This window comes from Falco naumanni, chromosome 7 (assembly GCF_017639655.2).
Source record: "Falco naumanni isolate bFalNau1 chromosome 7, bFalNau1.pat, whole genome shotgun sequence".
In the NCBI taxonomy this organism is placed as follows: Eukaryota; Metazoa; Chordata; class Aves; order Falconiformes; family Falconidae; genus Falco; species Falco naumanni.
The window spans coordinates 63,646,709-63,663,248 of NC_054060.1; the positions used below are offsets into that span (position 1 = coordinate 63,646,709).

A 16,540-nucleotide genomic window follows, 5' to 3' on the forward strand; every position below is an offset into this window, starting at 1 on the left:
ACCCACAGATAGAGCTGAAGATAATGGCAGGTTGCCATGGAAATGTGCATTTAGTCTCGCTGTTTCCATGGCAACTGAAAGACATACCATTCTGTTCCTCTGAAGGATGCCAAAGGTAAATGAGCACTGATTAAAACAGGGGCACAAACTTGGGCTCTAATCAACCACAAAGACTAGGGCCATAAACTCTTATTGCCCAAGCAGGAAATATTAAGAGCCATACAAGTGCCGGGAAGGCCAGAGGCAGGAAGCACTGCACACAAACTGCTCCCCACAGGGCGAGGAATCACAGCCTTGGAGTAATGGCCCATCTTGCTGTCATGAACAGCTTCAGCTGCCTCACCATGGCATTTCTGTCCACAGCTGGATGCTAAACCCACCCCAAGTCCATGATCTACTGAACTGTTCCCTGGGCAGGTATCTGCACAGATCAAAGCCAGTTGCAGCTTAATCCTGGAAACCATGCAGAGCTAACATATTCTTCAGAACCCAGCAAGATCCAAACTGCACCATTAATCCTATACCTAGCCCCTACGGCGCTTGATTCAAGGATTCATCCTCTAAAAAAAAAAAAAAAAAAAAGTCATAAAAAGATTACCCAAATGGAAGAGTTTGATACAATACAGGTGGCTGCAGTTTATTCTCATCAATATTCAGTCTCCTTGAATCATGGTTCTTTTTCCAGGTTGGCTGACAGTCGTATTAAACACACCATTATGCAGGGTTATACCTTTCTCTGCTGCCAGTGTCTCTGGCAGCTATGGCCTGTTCCAGAGGAGCATGGTGAAAGCTTCGGCTGGGCATGAAAACAGGCAAAGAGAACAAAGCACCAAAATGATGCACATCCTATCACATTCTCTGTTAACGAACCCAACTGCTGCGTTTGCTAGTGGAGACCGTGAGTGGTTCGGTCCCCACTAGCAGCTCACCCTTGAAATACAGCATGCTCTGTATTCAGTACAAAATACAATTGCTCCGAATTCAGTAAACTCCTCCAGGCAGGCCCAGCTACCAGTGTGAACAGTGGGGTTTATACCACTCTGTTCTTTTACATCTGGCTGCCAGCAGATGTTCAAAACACTTGCAAGGTTGAAGAACAGTCTTGATACAAAAGCATTTGCCTTTATGGTGTGGCACACAGGCAAGAGAAGCCGCCTTGTGTGCACTTCTGCCTTCCTGTTATTGCCCTCTCTGCTGCTCAGTGGTTCCTCCCTCAGGTGCTGGATTCAGGCAAGCCCCAAAGCAGCAGCAAATAACACTACTGTGTAGGGGAAGCAGAAGCCCAACCCCCAGGTGTCATCTGGGGGGGGTACTGGCTCCTCACCCCTAGCTGTCTTCCTGACTGACCCAACACCTGTACAGATGCGGGATTTCACAAGGGAGAGGAACTGAGCTTAGTGAAATTTTGAAGATGAAGATTTTGGGGTGAGAGGGCCAGTTGTTCCTCAAACATCCAACCTAGGCTGGCCCTTGGTCTCATAGGAGCCACTCATCCCAATCGCTCTTTGCGGCGAGTAATACCACACAGAAGCCCACCAAGGTGAGCACAGCATTCTCATGCATGTTCCTAAGCCATAAGAAAAGGGGCACGACAAAAATCTGCCATTTCTCTACCACTGCCTGGCTTGAAGCTTGGAAGAGGGACCCACAGTTAACAGGTGATGGCAGATACCTAATTTGACGAACAGAGCCAGAGTCACAGGCTGAGGATGCGCTGGTCGTCTACTAACAGGTCCCTGCAGAGCCCCAACAAGCCCTCACCAAAGTGAGGATTTCTATTCCATCCTCTTCTACCCGCCTGTCAGTGACACTGATGATTGTGCCCTTTTCCCTTGAAGTTTCATCTTAACGTAAGTTTCCATAAATATCTTTTTTGATCATTCATTCCTTGTCAGGTGGGTGAACTGAGAGAATCCTCCTTCTTCATGTGGGAGCAGAGAAAGATTTTCCACTGCAGTTTCTCATTTGCCATGAAGCAAAAGCAGCACCTCCAGCTCTGTACTCCTGCTTTTTCCTGGTGGCTCGGTATAAGGGCTCCTACCTCTCCCCCACACTACAGTCCCCTTGCAGCCCAGGCAGAACCGAATCCCCTGCCTAGTCCTCTGCACCCTTCTCTAAGCATCACTGGTCTTGCCCCACAGTTTACAGTGTGATGCCATCTTTGCCCCCTAAGGCTATTCAGCGTACAAACCTTGACAGGTTTTTTTCCCCCTTTTCTTCCATATGAGTCAGGATCTGGCCTTTTCTGGCTACACAGCCAAAATTCACCAACGTCAGCCTTCAACCCCCTCTGCTACACGACCCCCTTTGCTGATTTCCTAACATGGACAGTTTTCAATTTCTAATATGCTGACAGGATTATTATTTTTTTTTTTTTTAAGAATCAGGAGGACTGTTAAAGGACAGACATCTCTTTGCACCCATTCCCTACTGGGAACTGGAAGACTAGTAGCTTTGGCCAGTGGATTACAGCTGCTCCCAGGAAACAGGACCGGGAGGCCAAGAGCAACATGTTGTGCAGCTGGAACCTCTCCAGCTTCCAGCACTTTCTCTGATCTAGAGACCACACTGCTGCAATACCAGAACTCAGCGCCAGCCTGCCTCCAAAACAGGCAGCTGCCAAGAAACTTTTGCTCTTGCCTAGGTCCTATATAAAGCAGATCCAACTTCATCCCAGATAGAGACTTGTGTCCAGCGCAGCAACTCCCAAGGAGTAAGGGGTCCACCTAGTGCAGTTAGAGCAGTACTGCCACAACCAGCCGCATCCCATAGATAGACACAGGCCCTGGGAGAGAGACATACATATTCCGAAAAAGGTGGCGCTCCACATGGACAACACTTGCTTGATTTACTTCATCAATGCTGAGTGAGTGAAGGCAGGTGGAACCTGGCTAGGTTGAACAGGCATGGCACGTTTACATTTAGTAAGAACAGTAAGCCAAGACAAAGGCTGCATGCTTACAGGGGCTCAAGGCAGGCTTTAGTTGAGGGTGGAAAAAAAAACCCACCTTGGTAGCTGCTAGCTTGCTACCGCCCCACCACTACTGCTGCACTTTTATTTCCTGTAAAAGATCCCAAGAGACTTGACCAAGGTCAGACTGTGAAGTGGATCTGCAATTCCTGATTCAGAAAGCAATTCCTCCCACCAACTTTCATTGCTCAGTTACCCCAGCTGAAAGAAACCAAGTTTATCTAATGTCTTCTACCTACAAAACTTTTAGGCCTTACACTTTTACACAGTTCTGGCTGACATCACCTTCAGGATCTGGGAGCGTAAGGGCAGGGCCAAAACATCCTGCAGGGGTTTAGACAAGTCTTTTAATCACATACTTTTACCCCCTTTTACAAAACAGGACAGTCCTCCATTCAGCTCCCTTCAACAGCAACATAACTAGGTAGAACTTGTTGACTGCAGGAAACAGAAATGGAAAGGGCTAAATCAAAAGAGCTGCTGCTCCAAATCCCATCGATTTTCCCCCATGTGGTAAAGTCAGAGCAGATCACATATGAACTCCCATAACATCTACAGATGAAAGTGAAACTAGCTATCAACCCTAAGTGCTGGAAATCAACAGGCAAATCAGTGCTGTACGTAGTCACTGCTGATTAGTTTAGAAAGGCACCTGGGAAGCTTAAGAACAAAAATGCCTGTGGCATGGAGTCTTAAAAGGCTCATGGTTTGCTATAAGCAGTTTCCTTGAGACCAGAGTCATGCAGTATCCACACACTCACGTGAAAGACTGTCTTAGACAATTTGGTTATGATCAGATTAAAATACAAGAGGGAACAAAAATAGCTTCCCCATCTCTCCTTTCACCCAGAAGCAGGTGAGTCATTTTGATTTAAAAGACATCTAGTGGCAGATGATAAACTACAGGAAACAACTAATCAAAAGGATATTATTCTGGAAACTTCTAGATGTCCTATTCCATGGCAGTTTCAGAAAGGAAAGGAGCTATCTTATTCTTTCATCAAACCAATCACAAGTTAGACAGGGATTAAATGGTGAAGGAAGTTATGGAAAACAGAAAATCAGACAACTAAGACAAAAGGATTTGACGACCACCCTTAACTAATACTCCAGATCCTTCTCTGTCTGTGTAACCTGAACTTCCCTTCCTGCTGGGAAAGCAGCAGACACCACAAAGTCCAAGGGTTTGAATGACCTGCAATTCCAAGTCAGGTTTAGGAACAGCCTAAAATAGCATTGGGGGATGGAGGGCTGTGTCTTTTATTTATGTATAGATACACAAGCTTTTATTTTTTTTTTTAAATGTAAAAGAGAAACTACTAATTCTTCTGCCTCAATTTTTTAGCTTCACTTACTCTGAACAAGTTTTCATCCCAAGGACTAACAGCAAAAATACTGTAGGTTCCTGGGACCAAGAGAAGCCTGCTAGGTAAGGGAACAGCGAAGTCTCAAGAAAAGCCCACTGTGAGCTGGGGAGCAGAGAGCCAGCAACACTGGAAGGTATATGGGAGAAACACTCCAAGTCCCATTTACCTGGAAGACAAGGAATAAGAAATGGCAGCCTGAAAGAACCCAGATTCTACCCACATGGGAACACACAAGCAATAACAATCAAAGACTTTTAGTAAGAACTTTCAATAAACACACACATATATACAGCAAACTCTTGCAGAGACAACCAGTTAAGTGGTTCCACACTCAGGACAGGGTAGGTGAGTCAGCACAACCTGGCCAGTAGTTCACAAAGCGCTGAAGATGCTCCCATGTGTGCTCACAGCTACTTCATGTTTCTGATCGGAATACCAACAAGTCTTGGAGTTAGACTCAGTGCAGACACACACACAGCTGGAGTCACGTGACAGCTGTGTTATAGGGTAAGGCAGACAAGAGGATGTAGCTGGGAAAAGAACAAGCAAAAACCCTCTGAAGACTACCAAGAAGCATCTGCAGACAGTGTCCATCCATGGGAAGTCCAGTCAGAATTTGACGGAGAAGGAAGTCCCACATGAGCAACCCTTCTCTGCCTGGGGGTTGCTCACCACCTGGAAGGAGCTGCGAATCAGCTCCTGGCTGTAGTCCACCATAGAACCTTTCACAAAGGCCAAGCTGTCCACATCTACGACCACACGGGCACCACCTTGTTCAAAGACCCTGCAGAAAAGCAGCATATTTAACCATTAGCTGTGCTGCAGACCCAACAGAGCACTTTCCTTACCTCACAAGTTTCTTCCCTTCAATGCGAGATACTATCACATCACGCACACCCTTCCTGTCATCTTTGCAAAGAACAGTCACACCTGATCAGTACTACACACCTTTGTCCTTACCTATCATCAGGATTGATAACTGTGTCCAAGGAAAACTTGTACTGGAATCCAGAGCAGCCACCTCCTTCCACCTGCAGCCTGAGAAACTCTGAGCCTTCTATGATCTCCAGCAGCCGCTGCAAAAAAGGGGATTAAAAGACGTGCTGAACAAATGGGCAAACTCTCAAATGCCTTGCCTACATACCCAGGGCAAGTCAGGCAGTTTGGTAATCCCTCCCAGAGGCACCCGAGCTGCCTCCCGGGGTCCCTACCTTCACACAGCTCTCACTGAGGAAGACCTGCCCCTCGCTGGGGTCACTCTCCGTCGGGCCCGGCTGGGAGAAGGATGACGCCCACCGCAGCGGGCGGCCAACCGCACACGCAGGAGCCGGCGGGGACCTCGGTAGCTCTCGCCTTCGGCACAGCGGAGCAGGACACCAGCTGCCTCAGGGAGAAGGGAGGAAAGGAGGAAGCCTCAGAGGGGGCCCCGCCACGCCACCGGTAACAGCCGGCGCGACCCTGCGCAAGGCCGCCACCCCCTGCCGCTCGACAGCCCCTCCGAGGGGCCAAGGGGACAAAGCGGGCCCACTACCACCCCGGAGCGGTACCTCGTCCGGCCTCCCAGCGCTAGCAGCCACCGGCGCCCCAGCGCCCCCGGCGCCGCCATATTGCCCTCGACGCCCGCTTCAGCGCCCCGCCCCGGCCGCCCATTGGCTGCCCGCCGCCGCCGCTTCCGGCGAGGGCCGTCATGGCGCCCGCCGAGGCGGAAGTGCTGAGCGGGGGCGGGGGAGGGGGGGTTGCCAGGCAACGCGCTGCCCGCCCCGCCGGGGCCGGGGTGGTACCACCTGCGCCGGGCGCAGGCAGCGTTCCTCCGCGGGCACGGCTCGGCTTCTGGCTCGGTAAAGCCACCGGAACGCGCTGTTCGTCCTTGGGAGTGTTTGCTTTCCTGAGCGGCGATGCTCACAGAGGGAAATAAACGGCAATAAAAGAATAAAGATTAATAAAACAAATAACGCAGCGCCCTCCAGCCGCGTGTGTTTGTCCTGGAATTAGCTGTGAGGACTGTTTATCCCAGAGACCCTGAGAGGGATCAAGGTGCAGTTGTAGGGGTGTCAGGCAAGCAGAGGCGAAACCACGGTGCTTGGGACTTTAGGGTTTTTCCCTGACCTTGGCTTTTCTGGTGCGCTCCCCTTCACCGGGCTGGGGGCAGCTCGGAAATCCCTGCACAGGCCGGTTTTCCTTTAGGTGGGTGCTTAACGGCCCCGGTGCTGCAGGTGCATCCTCAGCCTCCCGCCATCTTCTCGCCTCCCCACCACAGCAGGGCCCCACAGCCCCCATACATCCCCGACATGAGACACGTTTCCCTCAGTGGTTTTACCTCTTCCTCCTCACCCGGCATGTGACAGTGGCCTAGCTGGTTGCTCACAGGTGCATCCACGGTTAAAAGAATCTTTATCTCCTCCTTCCTCACGTGTTTCTGGGGGAGGAATCCCATTTCTTACCCCTGGCCAGGCTTGAGGAGAGTCACACAGTGGGATGGTGAAGGAAAACCGGTCATCCCAGCAGGAGGAGGTGAATTAACATCAGGAGACCCTGGGACAGTCTGCTTTCTCACTGTCCTGCTCCGAGCAAGGCAATGCTTTTGCAGCCACGTGCTTTTGCTTGTTTGTCCCACCCTCACATGTAGATGAAGACTGGTTTGAGCTGTTTACTTTTGCTTGCTTGGGTTAACTCTAGCAATGTCAGATTAAAGCCAGGAAGGTATCATAGGCGGGTCCCGGGAGGGCCGGTGTTAATGCAGGTACCTGCAACACTTGAATCCTCATCAGGTGCATCGGAACACAATGTTTTAAAAAAACATACTGGGGTGTTTCTCCAGTTACTATCAATGTGGCATCCCAAAAGCAGCCAACTTTGGAGAAGTGAATCAAGAACTTCTGGGAGAAAAGGCAGAGGATCACGCCTGCTTTCTGCATCGTGCCAGCTTTCCTTCTCTCTGCTGCAGGTGTATTAGACTGATCCCCCTGTATTTCTCCACGTTGTGGCTGCATTCACTGTGAACGCTTTTTGGAGAACGGATATCAGCCCCGAAAAACAGACACTCTTCCTTTCTAACTGCCTTCGTTTTTACCAGTGTTAAGTGTCAGAAGTGTGACAAGTACCCTCAAGGCACTTCACATGTTGCTCAGATGGTCACTGCAGATTGAAAGAATGAGAAAGAGGCCAGCTGGCCTCTCAGACTTAATTTCATCTAATTAATAATCCACTACACTGAGTGACTCAAGTGGTGCAGGCAAATTTTTTGAGCAGCTAGGAGAGGTGAGTGTACCTAAGGAGAACAGCTATTTCTTTGCTCCTCTTTCTTAACGCTGGCTGTTTTTTCCTTCTGCCAGCTATGTGATGTAGTGGTGTTTTTCTCTCATCCAGAGTCACGGTCTAGGTTTTCTTCTTCCCTTTGCTGGGATTTTGTTGGTTGTCCCTGATAGCCTGACGTAATCTGTTTCTAGGTTTTGTTATGTTCCGTTCTCCCCATCTTATTCTGGTCTGCAATATCTGGGTCTGGGGAGTTCCTCTAGCTCTCTTTAAGCACATTACTGTATTGAAGACATTTGTCTGTGAGCTGAATTCTCTAGCTATTTTGCTTTATTCTCCTCTGCAATGTGTGTGCTTAAATCATCTTGCGTCTGTTTTGGTGAAAAATTGAGCTTGTTGTGGTGCTTCAGAAACTGGTGATAATAAAACCTCTGGCATGGTGTTGAATGCGAGAGTGGCTTTGTGATGCATTTCAATGTGAATTCTGATGATCTGTAGCAAGAGCAGCATGTTCTGGCTGAAAGAACAGTAAAATCGATTAGTCTCTGTATGTGGATTTTCTTGAGAACCTGAATTCTGTATTCACAGCTGCTGTAGTGCCTGCAGGTGCATCTGTTTACCGTGTCGCAAAGTGCAATGCTGTTAGAGGGATTTGGATTCATCAGGTGTAGCTAACCTATGAAGCAGAACCTGAGACTTTTACCTCATGTAATGGAGTTGGTTGGATTACTGAAATGAAGAACTTGAGTATTAGTCATGCTGGAAAGAACTTATCTGTTGGCTTCCTTAGCCTTTTCTCCCAGGGTTTCTGCACCGCAGCACAAGCTCCCCACGATGCTGGTAATCTGGGAGGAGTTCTGTCTGCAAAATAAGGAGACCAGACTAAACTGAGTCTTTCTGAAGTATTTTGGTGAAATGTTGGGATCCAAGGTGACCTGGAGGCCCACATCTTGTATCAGATGTCGAAGGGGGCATGTGCCTAAATGCAAGGTCTGTTTGGCCTACGATGCTTGTGCTGCCCTGGGTAATCTAAGCTTTAAAGCTGTTATTGCAAAACTGGCATGATGGTAATGTGTGATATCAGCTAAAAGCCTTGGGCAGAAGGTTTCTGCTGCTTTTTTGTGTAAAGGCCTTGACTGTAGTTTTACAGACTTACACTTATTAGGCTTTTCATTAATCCAGTTCTTGGGGGGTATAGACACGTTAATTCTGATCCTAGATTCAATGATTTTTAGTTCAAACCCTTTGAAATACATGTAGACTTGTGTGTATGTAGCTGCTGCCACCGTACAAAAGCATCTGTGAAACAAAGATATCTGATGAGCCGTTTCACAGGGAGGCATCCCGATTTAATGCGTTGTGGAATTTGCTCCCAAGCATGACACTGCTTATCCTGTGAATGTGTGACGGTAGTTTATGGTGGTGCTCTGACCCGACTGCGCTTCTATTCCCGGCGGTCAGATAGGTGGCTTTGTTAGCTCTGTAAGATGTGAAGGATAGGGAGAAGGAAAGCCCTTCTAAGGGCACGAGTTCCCACGTGCAAGGAAAAGACACTATCTGGATTGGTTATGAAGTGTGCTAGGTGGGCTTTAAATACACGGCTTAGCCCCAGCAGGGTCTTTCGGGGTTTGTTGTTTGTTGTGTTTTTTTTTTATAGGGTTGCTGTAAGCTGCTGCAAGCTGGTCTTGAATGCTTATTCAGAATCTTAAAAGAAAAGAAAAAAAGGAAGACTCGCTCCGTTTTCGAGGGGGGAGGAGGGGATCCCTCTTCTTCCGAGCTAAACCGCTCAGCAGAGATGCACGAGAGCTAGTCCTGCTAACGCTTCGGTGGCTTCTGGTGCGACAGCCTTCGAGGAGAGCCGGAGCCAGGCGTGGGGGGGTTGACCCTGAGTCACTTGGCAGGGCAGCTGACGCTGAGTAGGCAGCCACCTTACCGGGACAGGGGGCCGAGGCCGGGAAGCTGTGCCAGCTTTGCCACGTCCCTACCGCATCAGCACTCATGTGCCTCTGGCTGCTCGTGACATGACCCTGCTAAGGTCATGACGCTTGCTGCCGTGTGCAACTGGTGAAAAGCTGCTTGGGTCCAGCGCTTTACAGCGCAAAGCTGGGAGCCTGTGGCGTTCCACAGGTTTGGCAGGCGGGACCGAGGGGTACGTGCTCTGTGCAAGGCAGCGGCCCCCCCAGGCACGTAGTGGATGTAAGCCCGGGTTATGCAGCCAGCTTTGGAGTGCGGAACACGGGGTACGCGCTAAGTATCGCCTATGGCCGCAGGCTGCTCTGCTACGCCAGCCTCTTGACTCCTGTTCCCCTCGGCCCCCCCAGTAGCTGCAGTGGGACCCCCCTGCCCACGGCGCTGGCTGGAGGCGAGCGCCGAACGCCGGGCACAGCGCTGCTGGGGGGGTCCCGGCTCTGGGGGGTCCCCGCCAGCCCAAGCGCTGGAACTCAGCGCGACCCCCCCACCCCCCTCCCGGAGTCAAGCCCGGCTGCTGCTTTGCCCCCAGCCGCCGCTGCGCTGCGCTCCGCCCCGGGGGGAGGGCCGGGCCCCGCGGCAGCCAGCGGGGGGTGCCGGTGCCGCCCCGGGGGGAGGGCCGGGCCCCGCGGCAGCCAGCGGGAGGTGCCGGTGCCGCCCCGGGGGGAGGGCCTGTCCCCGCGGCAGCCAGCGGGAGGTGCCGGTGCCGCCCCGGGGAGGTGCCGCTGACCGGCGGGCGGGGCGGGGCGGCCGCGCTCATGTGACACCGCGCAGCAACCGGAGCCGCCGCCGCTGCCGCCGCCGCCATGGTGCTGTCCCCGCTCGCCCTGCTCCTGGCGCTGGCCGCCGCCGCCCTGGCCGAGCCCCTTCGCTTCGTCGACTGCGGTGAGTGGCGCCGGCCGGCCCCGGGACCTGTGGGGGGTGCCCGCAGGCGGAGAAAGCCCGGTAAGCCCGGTTCTGCCTTGCAGGTTCCAAAGACGGCAGCATCCAAGAGGTGAACGTGAGCCCCTGCCCCACGCAGCCCTGCCTGCTCCACAAAGGGACATCCTACAGCATCAACGTCACCTTCGCCAGCAGTAAGCATCGCTTCCCCAGCGCGGGGGCCGGGGCGGGTGGTCGCCTCTCTAGCCCGCTGCCTGGGAGAGGAGCGGGGAGGGGTGGCTGGAGAGGGGTCTGGGTGGCAAGAAGTGGCCAGGGAGGACGAGCGTCCCTTCGATGTGTGTTCTTGCAGCCCCCAGGGTATGTGGAGGGGAGGGGTGCAAGGTAGAAGTGTGTTTGCTGATCCCACGCCAGCCACACTCGTACTTCCCCGTGTTCTGCAGAGATCGAGAGCCAGGGCAGCAAAGCGAGGGTGTACGGCGAGATGCTGCATGTGGATATACCCTTTCCCATTCCTGAGCCTGATGGATGCAAGTCTGGGATCCAGTGCCCCATTCAGAAGGGCCATTCCTACAGCTACCTGAACAAACTCCCCGTGAAGAGCGAGTACCCCAGTGTAAGTAAGCAAGCAGCTGGGCTGCTGCTCAGAGCTGTCACCCTTCCAGGGGCAGTCCCACCACCTGCCTTTAGGGAAAGGCATCTTGTCCTGTGGTGGTGAGGAAGGGGTTAGAAGATTCCTTAGACTATCTGGTGGCACTTCTGCCATAAGCATGACTCTTGTTTCAAGTTCCCACTTCAGGACAGACCCAGCAGAGGAAACAGCCTGCCTTGAGCTGCTGAGAAGTGGCTTCAGTTGCCCAAGTGTCCTCCTGTACTATGCTCCCCTGCAGAGCCTGCTGCATGCAGCCAGATGCTCCCAAACTAGGGGTGCTGAGCTCCAGAGTACAGCTGGGAGTCTGCAGGGTGTTTCCACTCTCTGCTTACTTGGAGAGTGGGGATCTGAGTGCAGTGCGTGGAGGTCTTCTGTGTCACACAACTGAACCTCTGTCCACATAAGATGCTGCTGGAGTATCACCACGTGAACGTGGCCCTCCCTACTGCAGTGGGGGCAGTGCCCCAGCTCTGTCCTCTTTGTGCAGAGCTCCCAGGACCTCTGTGCTCCACACAAGTGGTAACCCTCCTCCCCACGTCCTTGCCTTAATGTTTCTTGAACACTCTCATTTCCTTCTGCTCTTCTCTCTCTTTCAGATTAAGCTGATTGTGAAGTGGGAGCTGGTGGATGACCAGGACCAGATGTTGTTCTGCTGGAAGATACCAGTACAGATCACCAGCTGAGGAGCCCTGCCATTAGCAGGGCTTGGGGAGGGGAAAACCAGAAGAAAACGCAGGCCAAATTCTTTTATATAATAAGCATTTCTTACTGCTTCCTTCAGAGCTCTGCAGCCTCTGAGCAGCCAGTACTGTGTTCCTGCAAGGTCAGCTGCAGGCAGAGGGCTTTTACCCCGTTTAGAGCCCCCTGGGGTGTTATCACAGCGGCTCAAGGGGGAGCAGTGTCTGTTGCAGGAGTGACTGTGCATCATCCTCCAGCTGCTCTGCAGAGGCACTTCAGTTGTTTGAAATGGAGCTGTCTGTCCTCAGAAAGGATTTTTTCTTCGATGAACCTGGCTAGTGTCTGAGCTGCTATTTGGTAACCCTTCAGTGCCTCTTCTAGAATGCCGGCGGCATCCACCCTCCTGCACTTCTGCTCCGTCATGACCGGGATGCCCGTGGGACCTGCGTTTCCCATCCATGCAGCTGAAGGAGAGGGCAGGAGACTTTCCCTGAGCTGGCATGGCAGCCTGCTCTGTCCTGGGCCCGAGTGTGAGCTGGTAGGGCTGCAGCTGGGAAAACTTCTTTTTTGTGGATGCAAAGCCAAACGGCATTCGACATCTTTGCAGGGATGATTCTTACTTTAACCAATGGTTTGCACTACTACTAACTCAGAGCTGCTGGGAGCTCCTGAACCTCTTTTTATAACTTTCCTTTTAATAAAGGCTAGACAAAATCTTCCTGTGTTGTCTTCAGTGAGTGCAGAGGAGCAGGAGGAAAAGCAGAGTGGCTGGGCTTCTTCTAGTTGGGGTTGGGCTGGTCTTATTTCTCAGCTGAAGGCAGGGATGGAGGTGGTACGCTGGCCTGAGTGTGGGTGACCGGTGTGCAGGCAGACATCTCTGCTACTGGCTGCCAGGGTGTCCCGCTGACAATGTCTGGCTGTGCTCCTGCCTTGCTGGTCCTGTGCTAGCCTGAAGTTGCGCAAAGGCTTGCTGAGGAGGTGGTGGTGTAGCACGTGGCTTGCTGCAGCATAGGTAAAGCCCTTTCTATCAAGGGCTCTGAGGCTGGAAAAGCAGCTTCCAAACCTGCCCGGGGGCTTTTGCCAACTGCAGAAACCTACATACTCTCACACTTCACCTGCAGCCCCCTTGTGTGAAGAGGCAGGGTGTGAGCAGCCACAACCGCTGTGCTGGCTGTGGGGGCTGGAGTTGGCTCCTGTGGCTGGCACTGGGCTGGGGAGATAAGCAAGCGTTCAGCCTGGCAAGAGTCTCTGCTCTGGCTCAGGAGCAGGAGGAGGCTGTGTGCCAGTATGAGAGGGGTAAGAATTGGCTTAGGAGAGAGGGGTGGCCTTGCCAGTCTGGACCCACAGGGAGGATGTGGCTCTGGTATCCCTTGGCAGGGGCAAGACAAGCACAGTTCTGACCAGCCCCAGTGTCTTGAGCCACAGGGGCCCAAAATAAATGTTTTATTTAACAACATGAGAGAAGTTTCCAGCAGACTTGGTTAAAAAAAAAAAAAAAAAAAAAAAGTCACCAACAACTTTACAGAAAGGAAGCTGGACGGTGCCCCCTCCTCCCCCTGCCCAGCCAAAGGCAAAGTGCGGGGCTAAGGGGGGGTGCCTGGGCTGGCTGCAGGGACAGCTGGCCCTGCGACCCCTCCGGCAGCTCCCCCACCCCCAAGGTTAGGCAGCAGCTTTAGAAAGCTGGGGTTGAACCCCCCTCACAGCTCTGGCCTGGGGGCTGGATGCTTCATGAGGAGCGGGGCCAGCACCCGCAGTGTGGGTGAGGCTTATTGCTAGGTCAGTGCAGCAGTGGCAGAGAGGTGAACCCCCTTTTTCGGCAGGGCGAGGGGGGAGGCAGGGGCTGTGTGGCAGGGGAAGGGGTCCTGTGAGCCTCCGTGGCATGGGGCGATGCGATGGGGGCCAGGGTGGGCTCTGCTGTGGCAGGAGCAGGGGCTGGCAGGGTGGATGGGGTGCAGAGCCTGGGAGCTCAGCCCTGGCCTGTAGAGAGAGGTGGCGGGGAAGTTGTGTGTTTGGGAGGGGAAGGAGCAAAGAGCCTCAAAGCACCCACAGCCCCGGGGGGCCTGTCTCTGTGTGCCCAGGTCCTGGGGGCCAGAGCCGTGTGCCAGAGCAGAGCACCCTCACCCCTGCTCCCCTAGAGCTACGCTGCTGCTGGACTCTGGGCTGTCTGGGGCACGCAGTGGTGGGGCTGGGCCAGGGCCACGTAGCCCGGTGAGCAGTGGCAGCGGTAGGAGCCTTCTGTGTTCTCGCAGGTGCCACCCTGGCACAGGGGCTCAGGGTTGCCCACCTCCTCACACTCATTGATGTCTGCAAGGAAGAGGACTGGGGTGAGCTGGTGGCACAGTGAGCGGTCCCAGCCCATAGCCAACATCTCCTTGTGCCCCTGCCACCCCCCAGCCCTCCCCCCCCCGGTGCCTCATGCTCCCCCCCCCAGCACCTCCAGGATGCTCACCATGATCCCCACCAGTCTCCCATGCCCCTCAGCACATCCGCAGAGCCTCCTCAGTCCCCAAGGGTGACATCCCTGACACTTGCAATCCCCCAGCACAGGACCCCCCTGCCTCTGCCCAGCAATGCACAGCAGACAAGCCCCCCCCCCAGCTCTGCAGCTGGTGATACCCCTGGGTTAGCAGCATCCTGCTAATAAGTTGTGCTAGTGTAAGATCTGGGAGAAAGGCCGCCTCCAGCCTTGGAAAATACCCCTTCCCGATCCGACAAGGCCGAGGAGGCAGATGATGGTGGCCCTGAGAGGCTGATTATCACCTTCAGGACCAGAACACAGAGGAACCTTGTGCTGTGCAAACACGGGTTTGTTTTATTAACCTGCAAACTGTGCCAAAGAGCTCACTGGGCTGGCTGGCGGCTGGGCTAGAGAGTGCATGTGAGCCCCACAGCAGCTTCCCCACTGCGACAGGTCTGCTCTGCTGAATGTACTAAATGTACTGGGCTACCCCAACCTGTAGTGGGGCCACCAGCTGGGCAGCACATCCCTGCGCACCCCAGAGCCCTTGCCTGCACTCACAGGACCTCCAGAGCCCAAATCCCAAATCTTCACCTCCCAAGGCAGGTCTAAGCCCTCTGAGCACTAACTCCAGCCTCACTCCCACAAATCATCGGGGAGTAGGGAGCAGCCGGTGGGTTCAGCCAGCCTCCTGAGAGAGCATGAAGGCCTCGGCCGTGGCCGATAGACCTTGGGAGGACTAAAGGGTTCTGCCACTTTGGGGACCTCGGGTTACCCCTGGCACATGGGGCTGGGAGGGCATCTGGCAAAGAAAGGGAACTGCAAACCCAGTGAAGGAGGCTGAAAGCAAAACCTCCAGGTGAGATGGGAGGAAGCACAGCAGTCACGGGAGGAAGACGGAGAGAGGAAACGAGAGATGGGAGAGCTTGAGGAACAAGGCAGCCTTTGTACACAGGCAAAGCAATGGTTGAATGGGCACTGCGGACTTGGGCTAAACCTCAGGGCCAGAACATTGCCATGGACGGGATGGGCTTGCTCAGAAGCCCGAGGAGATGTTAGGGAGCACATCAAGGGAGATGGTGCTCCACAGCCTGGAAAGCAGGCTGGTCTGGAGAAGTAAAACAAGGCTACTTTAGTCCAGAGGCACCCAAAAGCCCGAAGCAGCAGAGTAGCACTAGCGGCGTGCTCCAAGCCCTGGAGACTGCCCGGTCCGGCAGTGGTGGGGGCAGGCAGCTCATCCTGTGGGACAAGGGCAAGCTGTCCCAACAGGGAGGCAAGAGGGGAAGCACTGCCACAGCCGCAGGAGTGTTCCAAAGGCCTGAAGTCAGCAAGATAAACACATGGGGATGCCTAAGCACCAAGCAGGAGAACTGAAGGGAAAAAAACCGGAGCCAGACTCCAGCGTAGAATGAGTGCTAGCTAGTTCAGGACACAAAAGGCAACAAGCAAAGGCTCCATAAATATGTTAGCAGGAAACAATGGGGAATGTCGGTCTTGTCCTTATCGGTGGAAGACAGAAAAGCCAGCCAAGCTGGCTGGAGCAGGGCAGGCTTTGTTCCAGCCATCATAAAAATGCTCATGGTCACACAGACCATGTTTGAAGTGTTTAAACGAGGAAAGGCCGTACTGTGATGGGGAGGTTCAGCAGTTGGATAGATAAAGCAGTTACATTCATATTGCTAAAGGCTTGCTGCAACTCATTGTCACATGTTTAATGCTCCTGCAGTCCCTGAACTGTTGGCAGTTCTCTCCAAGATGGAGGATAAAGGATGTTTCAGAGACCCCAGAAAGGGTAAATCTGGTAACTATCTTCAAAAACAGAGAAGGGAAAATCCAGAATTACAGACTGCTTACCCCCATTCCCTTAAGCAGACCAGGTTGGTGAGTGATTAGGTCATAACCTTCCAAAGTATATCAGGGTCATTAAATAGCTGGCGCAGATCTGTTAAGGCCTGATTACGTTAAGCCAATCTGGTTCCCTTCGCTGACCTGATAACTGGTCTGTCAGATAAAGGAGCAGCGGTGGATATGATGTGCCTTGGCCACTGTGAGGATTTCAACATGCTCTCACATGACACACTCAAGGAGACTGACAGAATACAGTCTAGATGAAACTGTGGCGATTGCACAACAGGCGGCAAAGCCGCACTCCAAAGATAATTAGTAATACCTGGGTGTTACAATAAAAGCCATTTAAAGCATAGCCTGCAAAGGTCTGTCCTGACTCCTACTCTATCCAAATGTTGTCATTAAGGTGGATGAAGGAAGAATCCCTGTGCTTATGAAATGTACATGTGTGATGCCAGGCTGCAAGC

The 16,540-nt window shown here is 53.0% G+C and overlaps 3 protein-coding genes across 3 annotated transcripts in view; 1 reads left to right on the top strand and 2 right to left on the bottom strand.

Annotated features, from left to right (window-relative positions):
- Positions 1–4,576: 4,576 nt before the first annotated feature.
- ISCA2 (iron-sulfur cluster assembly 2) lies at positions 4,577–6,002 on the bottom strand. The gene is made up of 4 exons (XM_040602060.1): positions 5,886–6,002; positions 5,550–5,718; positions 5,299–5,414; positions 4,577–5,122 (listed from the first exon to the last, which is right to left on the bottom strand). Exons 1-4 carry the CDS (start codon positions 5,942–5,944, stop codon positions 4,948–4,950), a joined length of 519 nt encoding a protein of 172 aa, XP_040457994.1. The 5' UTR covers positions 5,945–6,002; the 3' UTR covers positions 4,577–4,947.
- A 4,298-nt stretch (positions 6,003–10,300) lies between these two features.
- On the top strand, positions 10,301–12,485 carry NPC2 (NPC intracellular cholesterol transporter 2). Its single transcript, XM_040601793.1, has 4 exons — positions 10,301–10,443; positions 10,527–10,634; positions 10,881–11,053; positions 11,686–12,485. Exons 1-4 carry the CDS (start codon positions 10,365–10,367, stop codon positions 11,770–11,772), a joined length of 447 nt encoding a protein of 148 aa, XP_040457727.1. The 5' UTR covers positions 10,301–10,364; the 3' UTR covers positions 11,773–12,485.
- A 689-nt stretch (positions 12,486–13,174) lies between these two features.
- Positions 13,175–16,540, bottom strand: part of LTBP2 (latent transforming growth factor beta binding protein 2) — a 73,869-nt gene continuing 70,503 nt past the window's right edge. The window contains 1 exon segment of the mRNA XM_040601794.1: positions 13,175–14,071. Within this exon segment, the coding sequence (XP_040457728.1) occupies positions 13,905–14,071 (167 nt within the window). The 3' untranslated portion in view covers positions 13,175–13,904.

What these genes read in the sequence shown, in the direction of transcription:
- ISCA2 (XM_040602060.1), bottom strand. Translation starts at nt 5,944, where the DNA reads ATGGCGGCGCCGGGGGCGCTGGGGCGCCGGTGGCTGCTAGCGCTGGGA. An exon ending in GCGCTGGGAGGCCGGACGAG is followed by an intron (nt 5,719 to 5,885) that starts GTACCGCTCCGG and finishes TCCCTGAGGCAG; the next exon opens with CTGGTGTCCTGCTCCGCTGT. An exon ending in GTTATCAATCCTGATGATAG is followed by an intron (nt 5,123 to 5,298) that starts GTAAGGACAAAG and finishes GCTTTTCTGCAG; the next exon opens with GGTCTTTGAACAAGGTGGTG.
- NPC2 (XM_040601793.1), top strand. Translation starts at nt 10,365, where the DNA reads ATGGTGCTGTCCCCGCTCGCCCTGCTCCTGGCGCTGGCCGCCGCCGCC. An exon ending in CAACGTCACCTTCGCCAGCA is followed by an intron (nt 10,635 to 10,880) that starts GTAAGCATCGCT and finishes CGTGTTCTGCAG; the next exon opens with AGATCGAGAGCCAGGGCAGC. An exon ending in TGAAGAGCGAGTACCCCAGT is followed by an intron (nt 11,054 to 11,685) that starts GTAAGTAAGCAA and finishes TCTCTCTTTCAG; the next exon opens with ATTAAGCTGATTGTGAAGTG.